Source organism: Macadamia integrifolia, chromosome 6 (assembly GCF_013358625.1).
Source record: "Macadamia integrifolia cultivar HAES 741 chromosome 6, SCU_Mint_v3, whole genome shotgun sequence".
In the NCBI taxonomy this organism is placed as follows: Eukaryota; Viridiplantae; Streptophyta; class Magnoliopsida; order Proteales; family Proteaceae; genus Macadamia; species Macadamia integrifolia.
Genome location: NC_056562.1, coordinates 19025583 through 19043121, shown reverse-complemented (window position 1 = coordinate 19043121; position 17539 = coordinate 19025583). Strand labels below are relative to the sequence as shown.

General features: G+C 34.6%; 1 protein-coding gene across 5 annotated transcripts in view; it reads left to right on the top strand.

The window, feature by feature from the left end:
* Positions 1-15332: 15332 nt before the first annotated feature.
* LOC122081419 (disease resistance protein RPV1-like) overlaps positions 15333-17539 on the top strand; it is a 38668-nt gene continuing 36461 nt past the window's right edge. For 4 of the 5 annotated variants that reach the window (XM_042648548.1, XM_042648542.1, XM_042648544.1 and 1 more), the window contains exon 1: positions 15333-16058. In XM_042648548.1, the coding sequence (XP_042504482.1) occupies positions 15373-16058 (686 nt within the window). In that variant the 5' untranslated portion in view covers positions 15333-15372. The remainder of the gene's footprint in view (positions 16059-17539) is intronic. The other variant, XM_042648553.1, reaches the window with a different exon arrangement.

The following is a 17539-nucleotide window of genomic DNA, read 5'->3' as shown; positions in this document are numbered from 1 at the left end:
AGCCTACTAATCAACATCCAACCACTAATTCAACCCCTCACAACAACTGGTACTAGCCTATTCATAGAAAAACATTATAATTTTTGGCTTCATCTATACTATATCAACTATCCTATATTGAATTATCCCCCAATGCGCTCTCAATCATTAAATCAATTAGGGAAAAGGCTCTTTCAGCTTGAGGCATACACTGCATCTCCTCAGATGGATTACCAAATAATTTTTGTAAGGAAAGAAAAATATTAATAAAAATATGGAAGAAAAAACGCTACACACTTGCATGTGTCTATGCCTAAACACAGCAGCTACGAAAAATATGTGCTACCCTACGTTGAAGATGCTCCTGTACATGGCCATTGGCCCATACGCTGGTATGTATATTTGCCAATAAGATAGTGTTTTATTGGTCATAAATAATCAATGTAAAGGGTGTTGAGTATCTAGCTTGCTCAGAGAACCCTCTCCCATAAAATTATTAGAACAATATGCAAAGCTTTATATAAGCTTATCAACCAATGGCAAATTCGTTTGGGGATCATATTTCATAAGCCTTGCAATTCAAAAGCCCTGAACAAAATATGTTTGTATTAGTAGGAGAGAGAGAGGGAGAGAGAGAGAGAGAGAGAGAGAAGGGGGGGGGTAACCATGCATGCTTCACGACATTATGTTTCTACTCTCATGGTGACAACCCCTTTAATTCATTGAAGTTCACTTCAACAGTTACCAACAAGGATTTTATCGGTATCAGTATTGATACTGATCAATATCGGTAAGGATCAGTATATATCGATCACTTTTGTCTATATTATTTTTTTTTACTGTTTTACCTTGAAACAATATAAATAACCGATTGACTCAGTCAAGTGTCAATATCAACTAAAACCAATACTAATATGATACAATCGATACAATATCGATACTTGAAACCATGGTTACCAGCCGCACTGCCAACATTTTGCTGTCACCATGAGTTCATCATTCGCACCATAGAAAGATATATAATGTGTTTCTTGCAGTCATCCAAAGCAATTCTCTATCACAATTCACAACATCAAGACTTTTCTCTTCCTTTCTTTTTTTTTCTTTCTGATTGTAAAACCTACACTAGGGCCAATATTGATCCATTAGGGCCAAACAGGAAACCTATGAGGGCCAGCAAAGGGTCACTAGGCCAGAGTTATCACTAACTAGTAATCTTCTACTACCATATTTCAAGAAATTGAGTGGGATGTCCAACGGTATTAAGCATTAAGCATTGATTTGTTCTTTATTTCTTGATTTTGATTTGTTCGATATGGCACTTCACCTTAAATACAACTTCTGATTGCCAAACAATCATATCTGATCAACAGTTTGAACCAGCGAACCAACCGGTTTGTGGCTGGTGTTTTTTTTATTAAATTGGTTTTATTATTGATGCTATATGGGGAGAAGTTTTGCGGTCCACCAACAAGATAATTGACACCGTTGTTTCATGAACATTATTTTAGCCTAGTGATAGTAATTTTGCCTTGAAGAGCATACTCTTAGGCTATGTTTGGTAGCCAAGAGAAGAAAATAAAAGAAAAGAAAAGAGAAGAGAAGAAATGGTGAACAAATAAAAAGTGTATGTATGTTTGGTTACCAAGAGAAGAAAAGAAAAGAAAAGAAAAAAATTCAAAAAATTTTGAATTTTACATAGGAAATAATTGTGTAATCATTCATTTTTGTCTTATTATGTTTTCATATTTTCTTATGTTTTTGGTAAAAAAAAATTTTGGGGGAGCAAAAGAAAATTTCATAATTCCTAAGAGAAATTTTGAATTTGAGGAGAATCTTTTCTTGGGTGAAGACATACCAAGTGCAAAGAAAAATCCTTAACCCAAGAAAAAAAATACAAAAATCATATTTGTGTGAAGAGTAAGTGGTCCTTGACCCTACTAGCAATAGGCTGGCTGGCCATTGGCCATGGTGGTCAGGAAGATAGATATAAAAGAAAAGAAAAAAAAAAAAAAAGGACATCTTGGATTAGAGCACCATACTACAAAAATGGAATATTTCTCCCCTTATTTGACAAAGGGTAAATATTATCATTTCTTTTTTGTTTTCTCTCTCCCCTTGCCCTCAATTCCCCATGGTCCACCAACCAATGAATCCCTTCCCTACTAATTTATTTAGTGGGAAAAAGAACGTTGCGCTTGGTCGCATGGCTCCTGCATCCATACATAGGAGCGTGCAAAATAATCAAATAATCATCCCCTGTAAGATAAAAATTCCATCCATATTAATGCTCCTACGCGTGCTCTCATTGTTCCATGCACTAGTGTAAGAGCCACGTTACTAGACAATTATTGTTTATCCTTATTTACTTTGCATAAAATCAGATGAGATTGAGCACATGGATTGTTTGGTCCCCAATCTGATCTAATAATTTTCCTTTAGGATTTCTCAATTTTTGTGTGTATTTTATTTCCTTCTTTGATATTTTCCCTTGAAGCATTTGTTATTTATACGGGATAGGGTTCCCACATTGTCAGTGTGGGGAGGAATCTATATGTCACACCAATGGTTGTCCTAAAAAAGTATCATTCATATAGGACATACAAATTTAGAGTATGTATGAAAAATTAATGAAAAAAAATATGTAAAATTAAAACTGCACTGGCATTGTGGAGAATTTTTCCTATCTTATATGTAATATATTTATTTTCACAAAACATAAATCATGCTCGTGCTTCTTCATAGAGAAAAGTAAGATTGTAAGACTTAGCCTTCATATTTGGATGCTTACCACATCTTACGACATACACATTTTGTCATAATATAGCATTTATTGACAGAGCGCGAGAAGGAAGGGGGGAACTCAAAAGGTATGGTTCAATTGAGAGATCATTTTAGCATGTCCCCTATTATGTTTACACTTAAAATTTGATTTTTTTTTTCATAGAAATGGTAGTGGCATTTATGTCTCTCATAGATGAAGCAACCTTTTATCTCATGAAAATGACCTTTGTTAAAATGTTCCTTCTTATGTTTATACTTGGAATTTGAAAATAAAAAAAAGGTAATTCCTTTTTTTTTTTGGTCTCATAGAATTGTAGCAGTCTTTGTCTTTCATAGATGAAGTAGGAAAAAGATCCTCTCTAATTAAATAGACATTCAATTAGTGATACGTGTCCATGTATTAAGATGCATGTCCAGAATGAGCTTAGAATCACTAATTGAACAGGTAATTAATTGAAGAAAAGCCGAATAAGCAACCTTTCGTCTCATCGAAATATTAGAACTCGATTTACATTATAAGCAAAAAATAACTTTGAATACAGATGTAGTTGCCTTTCTGTCTCTTCCCTTTAAAAACAAATTCTTACCATTAATTTGGGCCAAGCATGTCAGGGCCCACACTCAAATTATTGACTTCCCAATTCCCAATCTATTGAGAAAAGCCGTTTTTCATGTTGTCACATATATTTTGCTGACACAATCTATTGGTCTTGGCCTCTTGGGCCTCTTGAGAATATATTTATATTTGCTTCCATTGACACTCTTTCTCTCTCTATAAGAAGCTCGTCTCTCTCTCATGCCATCTACCTCTCGTCGGGTCCTGAAATCTGAGACATTCCAAAGTTTCAGCAGCAAACCTATCTCTCAATTCCCATTCTCTCCTTAGAGGAGACAGGGGAAGGAACCAGTCTCAGGAGTGGAACAACCTTTCATCTCATAGAAATGGCAGTAGAGTCCAGGTTGTGGCCAATGACATGGATGGAGGTTGCACCAGCTCCTTTCATCTCCACAGAAATCCTCGAACTGTCCGACGTTGGAGACAATCGCCGAGGATGAAGAGGTACTGGATGATATTGAAGAAGATACACAGTAATGGGTCTCTCCTTTCTTTCTTAATTTCACATTACAAAGATATGGTTTAGTCAGCCGGTTCTTCTAGTTCTTCTTCTTCTTCTTTAAAATGATGGAGATGGACAAAAATCATTCAATTTGTAAAAAATTCTTGAAACATATATATATGGGTGAGTGGTAGCAGGACGTACGTATTGCAATCTTATTTTCACTTCCTTTTAATATTAACCGTCCATTTAAGTTTAGATTAATATAAACCATCTATTAGTTTTTTATATTGTAACTGATTCCTAGTTTTTAGGGTGGAGAGATGACGGATGTGGTTACTTAACGTGTCTAATATTTTTTTATATAAATAAATAATAAAAACCCAATATAAGTGGACTCCTTCGATTTTGTTGGGAAATCTCAATTCTCTCTCTCTCTCTCTCTCTCTCTCTCTCTCTTCTTGCTTTTTCTTCAACGTTGTTCATTCTTTCTACAACCGCCATCATCATCATCTCTTTATCTCTCTCTCAAAATAGAATGAGATAAGAAAAAAATCAACATAACTATTTTCAGGCACTGAACATATGAGAGATTGGTAAACAAAACTTCAACTAGACTGGAGAGTGGTGAAAAAGGAAGAAGAAAGAAGGAACAACCTTGAAGAAGAAGCAAGGAGAGAGAGAAAGAGAGGATCGAGATTTCTAAGCGGAATGAAAGGAGGAGTCCACTTATATTGGGATTTTTATTATTTATGTATTTAAATATTAATAATATTAAACAGAGTTGTAACCGCTTACAACTCTGTTAGCAGGATTAACATATTTAACACGTGTCAATCATATCACTTACGTGAACATTCACCGAGCTCCGAACGTTCTGCATTCCTATTTTTCTGCACGTACCACGACCATTTTGCCTATATATATAGTAAAATTTTTTAAATTTTTTATTGGAAATCAATTCTCTCTCTCTCTCTGTTGACCACGTGTTGACCTCGAGAATCATTGATTAAATACTTCAACTAGCATGTAATGAACCCAATTCTCAAGGGATTTTTCTTACATAATTTTTTCCACACTACATGAAAATTGGTCTATTCTAACAAAAAAAAAAAAAAGTTGGAGAGTGTTTTTTCCACCTCCATAGGTCCCAAAACCCACTTTGTAGATTTTTTTTTTTTTTTTTTTGATATATAAAAACTTAACAAATACAACGAGAAAAGGAAGCATTACAACTATCATAAAATAAGGCTGAAGAAAGAAAAGCAAGGGTCGAATTCCAAACAGTACAATTTTTAGAAGTCGCACCACAGTTGGCTAAAAGGTTAGTGACTGAGTTGCCCTCACGGAGTGTATGAGTGAATCGTGCAGCAAGAGCCCAGCAGTCGTCAATGATGAATTGAATTCGCCAAGGGATGGATTGAAAAATCCTCTTGAGTATATTGATAATGGTAAGATTGTTTCCTTCAATCTGAACAGTGAGGAATCCTGTGGCCAATGCCAATTTTAAAGCATGATACACGGCAAGGGCTTCAGCAACACATGCGTGAATTAACCCAGTTCCAATCGAGAAACCAATAATAAATGTGCCATTGTGGTCTCGAACTACGCCTCCAACCCCAGCGAGCCCAGGTTTTCCTTACGAGGCCCCATCAACGTTAATTTTGACTATTGGATATGTAGGTGGAAGCCATCGAACCACAATCGGTCTTATAACCTGTTGAGGGATTCTGGAGAGGAAAGAGTCGTCAGGGCGGAGAAGTTTCTAACAATACTCCCTGAAGATGTACTGGAGTCTGAATGCTTGATCCAAAAAATCTATCCAAACATTCCACAAAATATTGAGAATGAGGGACAGTCGGGTGTGTTCCTCTTAGATTTTCTATGCTTCAGAAAATCTGTCAGAAATTTATGCTGGAATCCACCACTTTATTTTTGAAAAGTTGTGCACGGCGGCAGATTCAGATTCAGATTCAGATTTGAATGCGTGGATATCTGGGTCTTGCTAGTATTGGCTTTGTTTTTATCATTTTCGTTATTTTTACATAAAAATAGAAAAATATAATTTCTTACCTAAATATGTATGTGTTTAATTAATTTATTAAATCAACTGGGTATATAAAGACAAATGATGATACTTATTCATTCCATTTACCTTGCATATTGGTGGTGGTGTGTGGAAGTAAAGTTCTACTTTCATGGTGAACAAAACACAAAAAAATTGGTATTTACAAGATCAACAATAATAAAAAATAAAACAAGCACATACATAAGAGGCAAGAGATTTAAGTGTTTGGGTAAAACCACCTACATCCATGGAGCCACTAAGAATCAAGAGAAAAGAAGAAATGCAACCCTTGGCATTTGACACCCAAAGCTAAGCCCCTCATGTACACCCTTTTCTATCTCATCTCCTATTCACTCAACATATTCATATCTTAGTTCCTTGCTAATTCTTTTGTACTTCTTGAGACTCTCACAAGAATCCTCACATCTTGGATTAACGCACTTGGATGAACACTATTCCTTATGGTAGACATTTCTGTTTTTTAAAGGTTCAATCTTGTTTTCTCTCTTATTTGTTGAGAAAACTCACTAATTCTATCTCCTCCTTTATTCTCTTGGAAGAAAGACATCAACCTTCTCCACTCACTTAGAAGAATCATTCTCTTGGTAAGATACAACACTTGAAGACTTCACCTACATTGGAATACTCACTCTTCCACTTACTTGGAAAACACAATTCTTGGGAGGACTCCAACCTCTTTCACTCATTCTCTTTCTTTTCTTATTGTAAGGAAAACCTAATAACTCTCTCCCTTTAGGAAAAATCCATTAAGAATGATTATTGGATGCCAACTTATATAGCACATGACTTTACATGGGATTGGACTTAATTTGGTCCAACCACCCTTTACAAACTCTTCACCAACTCGTTCAATCTATTCAGACCACTGAACCAACTATCGATAGATCTTGATAAAAGTCAACAAACTCAACAATCTCCATGTTGACTTTTATCGAAGCCACCGCGAGACTTGATGGAATCACCCACTGATCTCATTCTTCCCTAACACACCACTAGTGTTAGTTAGTCCCTTGAATGATCAACACTCATCATTATTTTCGCACATTTTTCATCCAACACATCCCTAATGCTAGTACCTCAAATGGTCAAATGCACATATCAATCTGATCTCATTCTTCACCATACATATTTTTAGTGCTAGTACCTTAAATAGACAAACAATGTCTCTCTAGTCCCTCGACCACTATCTTCATACTGAGGAAGTATTCACATCCCTCGAATCATGGTGTAGGAATGCACCACAATACCTTTTCTATCCTACAACACACAATCTTGATACAAACATGTTGTAGGAGTGTCCATTGTACCTTTCCTATGCTATAACATACAACCTTGTCATGGTGATCTATGGTAATTCCCTCCAATTTTTTTTTCATGAAATCTCCTCCACTTGTCACAACACCGCCATATACTCACTATCTTCCCAAACGATCGACCTCATTCTTAGTCATCAATCATCTGCTCTGATACCATTTCACCCATATTGGAATACTCACTCTTCCACTCTCTAAGAAGATACAACTCTTGAGAAGACTCTAATCTCTTCCACTTACTCTCTTTTTTCTCTTGTGGTAGAGAAAACCCACTGACTCTATCTTTTTAGGGAAAGTCAAATAAGTAGATGTAGTAAATGCCAACTCATATGACAATAACTTCACAAGGGTTTGAACCTAATTTGGTCCAACCACCCATTACAGATTCTCTACCAACTCCATCAACCTATCTAGATTATTGAACAAATTCATCAACAGATCAAGATAAAAGCCAACAAACCCAACACATACATTTAAACATATACAAATATCATAAATAGTTTTACATGTGTTTATGTGTATATATGCACACAGATTAGCCGTGTGGTCCTTGCACTGGCACAAGGGCCAATGAAAGTGCAAGTAAGAACATCAACATAAATGAAATTTTTTCTTTGACAAGATGTTATGACAGTAAATTTACATGCTCTTGTGTCTGAGTGTTGGGCCCACACAAGCAAGCAATGTTCTTATATGTTCTCCCCCCCATGTGAAAAGATATTGTTACCCCTTGTTTGGGGGAGGAGAGAGATATACGCAAGGAGCATTGATGTAGGCTATGCTCTTAAGCAAATAATTACCTCCCTATATTATATTATATATAGAGAGAGGCACACTACCCGTGTTTAGTAAACTATTGGGCGGTACCAATGGGAGCATGGGAATGAGCATCATATAGGAGGGGCATGGAGTCATTTCAAAGGGTGGAAGAGAGAGATAGACACAAAGGGTGCTAGCTTGGAGTACACCGGTGGTGTATCTAGCCTTTTCCCATATATATCATACTACTATTAAAAAGTACGTACTCCCTGTCTTTGGTATAATTTTTCAAAAAGACAAAAAAATCATTGACATCTATCAAAAAAAAAATTTCAAATACCAAAAAACACTCAAAATGGAAGATGAAAAAAATAATAATTATAAATGTGGAGGAGAAAGGGGGAAGTAATTCTTGCTGTTACTCCTTCTCTCTCTCTCTCTCTCTCTCTCTCTCTCTCTCTCTCTCTCTCTCTCTCTTTCTCTCTCTCTCTCTCTCTCTCTCTCTCTCTCCATATTTAAATCTCTATAATTATTTAATAATAAAATAACAAAGGAGGGATATAAAAAAAGTGGAGCACAAGGGGGAGAGATAGATAATTAGATAATTAAATCTATGGAGAGAGATATACCCCCCCAAAAAAAAGCTCCTAAAATCTCTCCCTCCATATTTAAATCTCTTATAGGATTTTTCAAAAAGACAAAAAAATCATTAACATCTACCAAAAAAAAAATTCCAAATGACCACAAAATACCCAAAAAAATCCCAAAAAACCCCTCAAAATGGAAGATGAAAAAAATAATAATTATCTCTCTCTCTCTCTCTCTCTCTCTCTATCTAAACATGGAGGAGAAAGGGCGAAGTAATTCTTGCCATTACTCTCTCTCTCATCTCTCTCTCTCTCTCTCTCTCTCTCTCTCTCTCTCTCCATATTTAAATCTCTATAATTATTTTTAAAAAATCCCACTCATCCTCTCACCCCTCAAAATGGAAGATGAAAAATAATAATAATAATTATAAACCCTTTATAATTCTCTCTCTCTGTCTCTCTCTCTAAACGTGGAGGAGAAAGGGTTGAGTAATCATTAATTATAATTATTATTGTTAAGTATTAAAAAAGATGAAAAAAAAAAAATAGACTCATAATAATCCACAGTAGGCGTGCCTTCAAAGGTAAATATGGAGAGAGAGAGTTTTTTCATCAATCCTCTTTCTTCGAGTATAATAGTTTTTCCAACATGAAATTCCTCACTAATTATGCCATTATTTCTCTTTATTTATCTCCTTTCAAATTTTGTATTATCTCTATAACACATTATAGCAAGTCTCTCTCTCAGCTCCTAAAATTTCTCTTTCTCCTCCTTCAAAATATCTATCCTCCCTTATGGTAGTAATGTTTCTTTCCATCAATTGCTAAGGAAATAAAAAAGTTTTCTCTCAATCCTCTTTCATCGCTTTTAAAAAGTGAAAGAAAACGTGGAGTAGAAAGGGGAGGTAATTATTAATTATTAAGTCTTATTAATTTTGTTTCTCTCTCTCTCTCTCTCTCTCTCTCTCTCTCTAAGAAAAAAGCTTATAGGTAATGATACCCATTTGATGATGTATTGTATATTTTTTTTTTTTTAATGGTTCTATGATTTGGGTTTCTGTTTTTTCTTTTATTTCCTCTTCTGATTTTGTCCAATTTGCTTTACTGGATTTGTAGTTTGAAGGTTTTTCTTTTAGATTGATTGTTATGTTCTGTGTTATGAGATGCCACTAATTTGGATTCATGAGGAATTTCTTGTTTTTTGAGTCTAATCTACAATGAAGTCGCTCTTCATAAAATATGTGATTTCTAATTGGGTTTCAAAGCAGTGAGAGTTAAAATCTGAATTCCGCAATTGAGAGAGAAAGAGAGATTTCTCTTCTAAATTTCCTCACTCTGTTGAATCCATCATTTTTATTGATGCTTTTTACACTTTTCCTATTGGCAAGAGAGGATTAGTGGTTTATCAGATTAATAGATGAAGATGGGATTTTGAACCTTGTAATGATTCAATGTTCAAAGAGTTGACCAGGAAATGAGAAATTTTTTATTTACTCTGTTCATTTGTATTGAGATTCAACGATATAAGATGGCATTGATTTGAACTTATATTTGCTTTTTTTCTTTTAACAGTTCTGATCCTCTATAAAACCTTTGCATAGATTAGAGGGATTCACTCTGTTTTTATTCTTCTAATAATCAAGGATTGGAGGAAAGAAAAAATTGGAGGAACAATTGTGAATCTCAGCTTGAAGAATGATTTAAGTGAGAACATGACATGAGTAACTCGAATGCATGGGAGAAGGAATGAATGATTAGTTAACTTATAGTTTATTATTCTGTTGTTTGCATATTTCACTTCCACTTGTGTGATCGAGATCTTTACCCAATATACACCTATATTAAACCAAAGATGGTATCTTTTTCATTCTTGCCTTATAAACTACATATACATGAACCTTTTTTTTTTTTTTTTTTTGGTGAAAAGATACATGAACTTAGACTAAGATGTCTTTATTAGAATAAGTTCTGCTAAATGTCTAAGTTGTTGTTTTTTCGTTCTGAAATCATTTATGTAACAGGTTTACCAAACACCATTTATTAGGAAAAAAACAAAATTTTAACACAAAAACGGAAAATTCTGGTTTTGATATGAAATGTCGTTTCTGGAACAGAAACGTTACCAAACACAACCTCAACATAATCCAACTAATCTAGACTAAAGTATGGAACACAAAAAAAATAAGGTAGAAAATAACTAGAGGAATAAAGTTTATTGGGTAATATGTGGTATTCAGTTGTGCTAATTGTTCTCTTTATGTTTTCTGACATTGCTTCAAAAATTTTATCCCATAATTTTTTAACAACAATTGGCTTACAATCAACAATTATCACTGCAAAAAGTTTACGAATGATCTTTGGAATTTGGAAGTAAGCTGAATTTTTCAAACATTCTTGCCTTTGAAAATCAACTAAAAATGGTAAAATATGGATTCGCAATTGAGTTTGGGTAAATCAGGATGGTAATAATCAAAGGAAACTTTCTTGCCTATGGAAATCAAATAAAAATGGTAAAATATGGATTCACAAGAAGAAAAACTACTAAGGTTTGATTATCTACAATTATTTTTTTTTTTTTTTTTGTAGAAATTATTCAGAATCATGACATGATATTATGGGAAAAAAAATTAACTTGCCTAAATCAAATAAAATTGGTATATATGGGATCACAAGAGGGAAAACTACAGAGGTTCGAGTATCTACATCATGATATTAAGAATAAAAAGCAAACAAAGAATAAAACTAATCTACACTTCAACACTGGGTCAATAATATTTGAAAACAAGGCTGCAATTTTACAAATTAAGAGATGCCGATGTGCAAATCCAGGGTGCTTTGCCTTTCTAGAAAACATAACTTTTTTTTTTTGGATTCAATATCAACATAAAAATGGATTGATTAACTTGATAAAGAAAGCAGACATAGTGAGGGCTGAAATTTTTCTCTATGATACTAAGATTAATTGGAAAGTAACAATGATGAACATTAATGCTCCCCCTCAAAATATCATAGTAATGGTTTCCAAGATGTTTTATTCTTGAATGTCCTTGTATTGGTTATAATTCTAATGTGTAAGTATACACATGCAAGTTTGCTAATACATTTAAATACAAATATTTAGTTTACATTAAACAACTATTACAAAAAAGCATATGACAATAAACAATTCAATTCAATGTTACAATTACATTCATTTTTTGCTAAAAATTTTGAAGGTAAAGAAATTGTTTGGATAAAAAATTAGAAAACATAAGAAAACCATTTAAAACCATTAAACTGAAACCGTTGATAGATGGTTTTGGTTTTAATATATGAAACCATTTATTAAATGATTCAATTTTGATTTTACCTAAAAAATCATGCACCAAATTGAACCAATTAAAACACTTAGCTTCAACTGGATACATATATTTTTTTTCTTTGGTAAAGCTTTCAATTGGTCCTTGAGTGGAAACAAGGAAGATGAGCAATCATCTAGTTTAGCTCAAGATCATTTTAATTGTAACTTCTGAATTTTATTGTTTGTCTCTTTCAACAAAGACATAAAAATCTTCATATTACTTTGATGATATCAATATAATATTTCAAGTTGCAACATTAGTGATGCAAGATAAATTATAAATTAAGACTTCTTTTAATTAGTGCTATTTTAAAACTAATGTCACTAGATAATATATCTTTTTTTTTTTTTTGGATGAATACTTGATAATATGTCTTATTCATCATAAAGTCTAGATGACATTTGAAACCAAACTCCAATTAAAATAGGGCAAGTGATTTCTTTCACGCCCTCTCTCCATTCAGAAAACTTTTTTCCTCATAAAAAAATGAAATGTCACTGGAAAAGTTGTAGGAGAATCGTTTCAACCTTTCACATTGCATGTGATGAAAGTAAGAACTAATTTCAACCTTTCACATTGCACATGACTCATGGAAATCTTTTCACCCTTTCAACTAGATCTTTTTTCTTCTTTGGTAAAGCTTTCAATTGGTCCTTGAGTGGAAACAAATAATATGAGCAATCATTTGGTTTAGCTCAAGGTCGTTTAATGAGTGCTATTTTAAAATTAATGTCACGAGATAATATATCTTATTCATCAGATAATAGATTATTTTTATTTTTAATTACTGTAATGAATTGACCACTATTTATGATAAGTGAAGTCTGTCTTGATTTGCCATCATAGCAAACATGGGAAGCTTCACGTGATAAAAGGCAACCCGACAACTATCTCGTTAACGTTTAATTTCAATCCAAAACAAGTTCTTGAAATATATTGAAAAAGAGTCTAAAGTTCTAGAAATTTCCTTTTGGTAATGTAAAGGTATAGAAATTTACAAGAATACTATTTTAAGTTATGTTAGATCTTAGTCACAAATTTCACTTTGCTGTAATTTTAAAAATAAAAAAAATATTATTTTAGTGGTCAAAATGAAAGAATATTTATACCAAATTTCTTCAATGCTTGACTTGTCAAATGGTACTAATATTGGTAGAGACTTTTTACTGGGGTTCTAAGTATCGTTATCAAGCTCGCTGAGACAGATACTGATACCTAACCGATCTTGAATTGAGTATCAATAATGGACCAAGTTTTTTTTTTTTTTGGTTGAAGCTTATTAGAAACCACAATTAGTAAAATACGAGTATTATACGCGTATAGTACGCGCATTCGATCGTTTAATTCAAAAGTTCATAGTTTGGCGTATCAATCCAAAAAAACTGTTTAATAAGCAGATTTTAAAGATATCCGTATTATACACGAATAATACTCGTATAATATGTTACATACTCAATAAAACTTTTGGGTTAAAAAAAAAATTTAGATTAACCCAAATGGGCCAAATCCCGATTCCCGATTCCCGACCCTTGTCTTCTATCAGGAATCCTAATCGATCGAAACTATAACCCTTCTTCTTCCCTCATCTAAGTAAACCAAAAAAATGAGGAACACTTGCCCCAGTGACCCCTTCTCCTCCATCTCCGTTCTCGGCAGCCAGTGACGGAGGGTGATAGGTAAAACATCAATATCCCTTGCTCTCAGTCTCTTCTCCATTTCTCTTCTCATCGATTGTTGAAAACCCAATCAACCCTTCCTCTTCTCCGTTTCTCTTCCTATTGATAGTTGAAAATCCAATCGAGGCGATTGCATCTATAAATAATTTTTAACGAGAAGCAAGAAAGATTCAAAAGAGATGACTCACATGGACAAAAATGGCCAAGGGTGGGATTCTCCAAAAGGGGTTGAAATGAAAACCTTTATAGAAAATTTAGCCTACAATCGCTATTTGAATTGGAGTGACAATTATTTACAAACATAGTTGCTGCCGGACAATGTGAAGAATTAGAAAGAGGGAAATGACACGGGTGTTCTCCTCCCTCTATTCTTGCAATATTGCATCTGAGAAATCAAAAGAGTTGAAGGGAGGAGGTTCTTGAGCCTTAAAATTGATCTGTGACCGGTCTTAGATTGTACCCCCATAGAAATCTCAAGAGAATCCAAGTGCATCTCTGGGATGAACGATTGCAAACACTTATTCTCCATCTTCTTAAACATTTTTTTCGTACCAAGAAGAAGAAGAGAACATGTAAGAGTTACGAGATGAGATTAGGTTTGATTCTCCTCTTAGTTCTTTCTACCATACCCTTTCTAAGGATTAAATTTAATTAATATTAAATGTGAAAATTCAAAATAATGGGAAATGATTTCAAATTGAAAAATCAGATTGGATTTTAGTGTCCATAAAAACATGGTAGATTAGAATTTAGTTTCAAACAATCATTTTTAGTTTCGGATTTTTGCTCTCAGATTTTTACAGAGCAACCGTATTAAACACATACCGTATCATTGTCGTACATGTTTTATTGCACTGGATTTTTTGAAACGCATTATTACTGTATGGTCCATTTAATTACCATACGTATCCGTTCCCGTATTATTGTCGTCCTGAACTTACTAAGTATGCTGCAGACTATACAAGATTATAATTATAAAAAAGGTTTGAACACCAATATATAAAAAGGGAAAATGTTAGGTATGCCGCCGATTTCAAGTATGCTAGCACCCATTGTGTCTATCTCTCTCTTCCTTTTTTTCTGAAATGATCCCCATATCTTTCCTAAATGATACTTCATCATGTGTTTCTATTGGTGCTATTCGTTAGTATACTTGATATCGTCGATATACCTATCTCTCTCCCATATAAAAATATGGATCATATTTGATCAGTTATCCATTGGATAAATTTCGACCATTTTTCATTTTTTGCGGCAAACTAAAACTTTTAAAAAAGTAGACTTGTAGGAGAGACAAAAGTCTGGAAAAAAATCGTCTGCAATTCCGATCTCGTACAATTTCGTGCAATACCACCTTCAGGGGGTGACACGTGTATTGATTCCAATGCAATGGTCCAGATTTGATTTAAATGTCTTTTCACTGATTTAATGTTTTATTAGTTGTAGCAAATCTAGACCATTGTATTGGTATCAATACACGTGTCACCGCTTAAAGGTGGTATTGCACGGAATTGTACGAGATCGGAATTGCAGACGATTTCAACCCCAAAAGTCTAGATGACATTTGAAACAAACACCAATAAAAAAAAAAGAGCAGGTGATTTCTTTCTCTCTCGCTATGTTACATCCAGAAAACTTTGTTTTTTTTGAAAAAAATAAAAAAGTCACAGATGCCTCTCTACGGCACAGCTGATGACGTTTTCTTGAATATAAATAAGAGGATAAGTGAGTGTGAAGGTCATTCTAAAACTGCTCTGCAATTCCTTTCTAATTAGAAGTTCTTGATATGGCTGCAATGTCGTCGTCGAAGATTGAAGGATACCTATCACCACCGTTCACATTCGGAAGGTGGCGGCGATCAAGCAATTTGATCGGGTGGCAGCAAATGAGGTTCCGCAATTCCAAAGTGAATATTAGAAGACACAGAGGGCTTCAAAGAGGGTTTCGTCTTCCAAAGTCGTTCTGTTTGGTCGCATCATCATCTAAGGCCGCCTCCTCGTCTTCATCTTCGGACTCTTCCGGCGGTTCGAGTTATGAGGTGTTCTTGAGCTTTTGTGGTAAAGACATTCGCACCAATTTCGCTGATCATCTCTTTAATGGCTTGGTTGATTCTGGAATTAGAACTTTCAGGGACGACAAAGAACTCCGAAAGGGAAACGAGATTGGTCCGGAGCTAATCACTGCAATCCAGGAGTCAAGAATCTCTATTCCCATCTTCTCGATGAACTATGGTGCAAGCAAATGGTGTCTCGATGAGTTATTCGAGATGTATGAATGCAGAAGAACAATGAAACAGATCGTCTTTCCAATTTTCTATAAAATTGAACCAAGGGATGTCAGAAACCAGACCGGGGTTTATGCTGAGGCCTTTGAGAAACACCAGAAGCGGTTCGATGAGGAAACTGTGCAGAAGTGGCAAAAAGCTCTGAAAGAGGTTGGAAAATTGGATGGATGGCATTCCAAAGAGGATACGTAAGTCTTAAACAGTTTCGTTTTGATTATTTCTATAAGTAAATTGTACCAATTGTTTTTATATAGGCTTTTGTACACATGATAAAATCCTTAGTTCTTTCCATAGTTTTTTGCAGATGTTATTTTTCTATACCATAATTGTTTGTTATCTTTTATACTCTGACCATTGGATGATGAACATATGTTTTTCCCTCTCTTTTATTTATTTATTTATTTATTTTATTTTTATGGAGACATCATTTAAGAAAATAGCATAGTTTCAACATCACTAGTTACCGAGGCCAAGAGCTTGTATAGCCTTGCCCTTATTGCCCATCTATGAGCAATAGGCACTTCCTTACTAGTCTTTTTAACAAAATTTACATATTCTAACTGTTTCATAAGTTTAGTTTCATCATTTAATAAATTAAACATTTTCCGATGCCACCCTTTCACATTCCCTTGCTCGAGCCATTCTACTACTTCTTGACAATTTATTCACACTACAGCTGTTAGGGATATGATGTCTTTACCATCTATGGAAATATATTTCGCTATATATTTAGTGAGTTTTTTTTTTTTGGAAGAAAGTTGAGAGAGGTGTGAGGATAAGTGTTGTAATTAGGGGTGAAAGTTTGGCCCTGACAACCCGAACCCGCCCTGAGCCCGAACAGTGTTTGGGCCAAGTTTTTTGACCCTGAGGGCGGGTTAGGGTTGAAAAATCCCAACCCTAGGTCAGGGTCAGGGTTGGGTTGGGTTAGGGTTGAGGCCTCAACCCAGCCCAACCCGACCCAACCTGACCCGAAATTTAACCTTGCATATTTATAATTGAAATTAGGGCTCCAATAAATATTTTATTTTTCTATAATGTTTTAATATGTGAGATATGAATGGAATAAACATGTCAATCAAGGTTAATCCAACCATTGTAGAAGCTAAGATCAACCCAACCCAGGCCAACCCGACCCAACTCGGCCCTGATAGGGTCAATTAGGGTCAGGTTGGTATGAACCCGGCAGGGTTGGGCCTAAACATGAACCTGACAGGGTTGGGTTGAGCCTGGGTTGAATTTTGAGGACCTAGGGTTGGGTTAGGGTTTTAAGAAACCCGGCCCAACCCGACCATATTTCATCCCTAGTTGTAACCCTTGATGTAGATGCACACCCGTCGAACGATCCAAACCCATCTGAGTATCTAGTCAGAGATATTTGATTTGGAATCTCGTAGGATTTTAGGAAACTTTAGTTATTTAGGAACATTCTGTAATGTTCTATTTCAAGTAAGACTTAAAGCAGGAGTAGAATCGGTTTACTTGTTTCCTAATTTGAGTGTTACTAGAGTAGGTTTATACTTGGTTTCTATTTTGGAGATGAACTTTCTCCTATTTGTAGGTAACTGATGAACAAATATTGAGCAGAGATCGAAAAGATAAATTGAGTGGAGTGTTAGAGAGCCTGCGGGCTAGTATGTGCTTATGCGATTATCCTTCTCCCCCCCCCCCC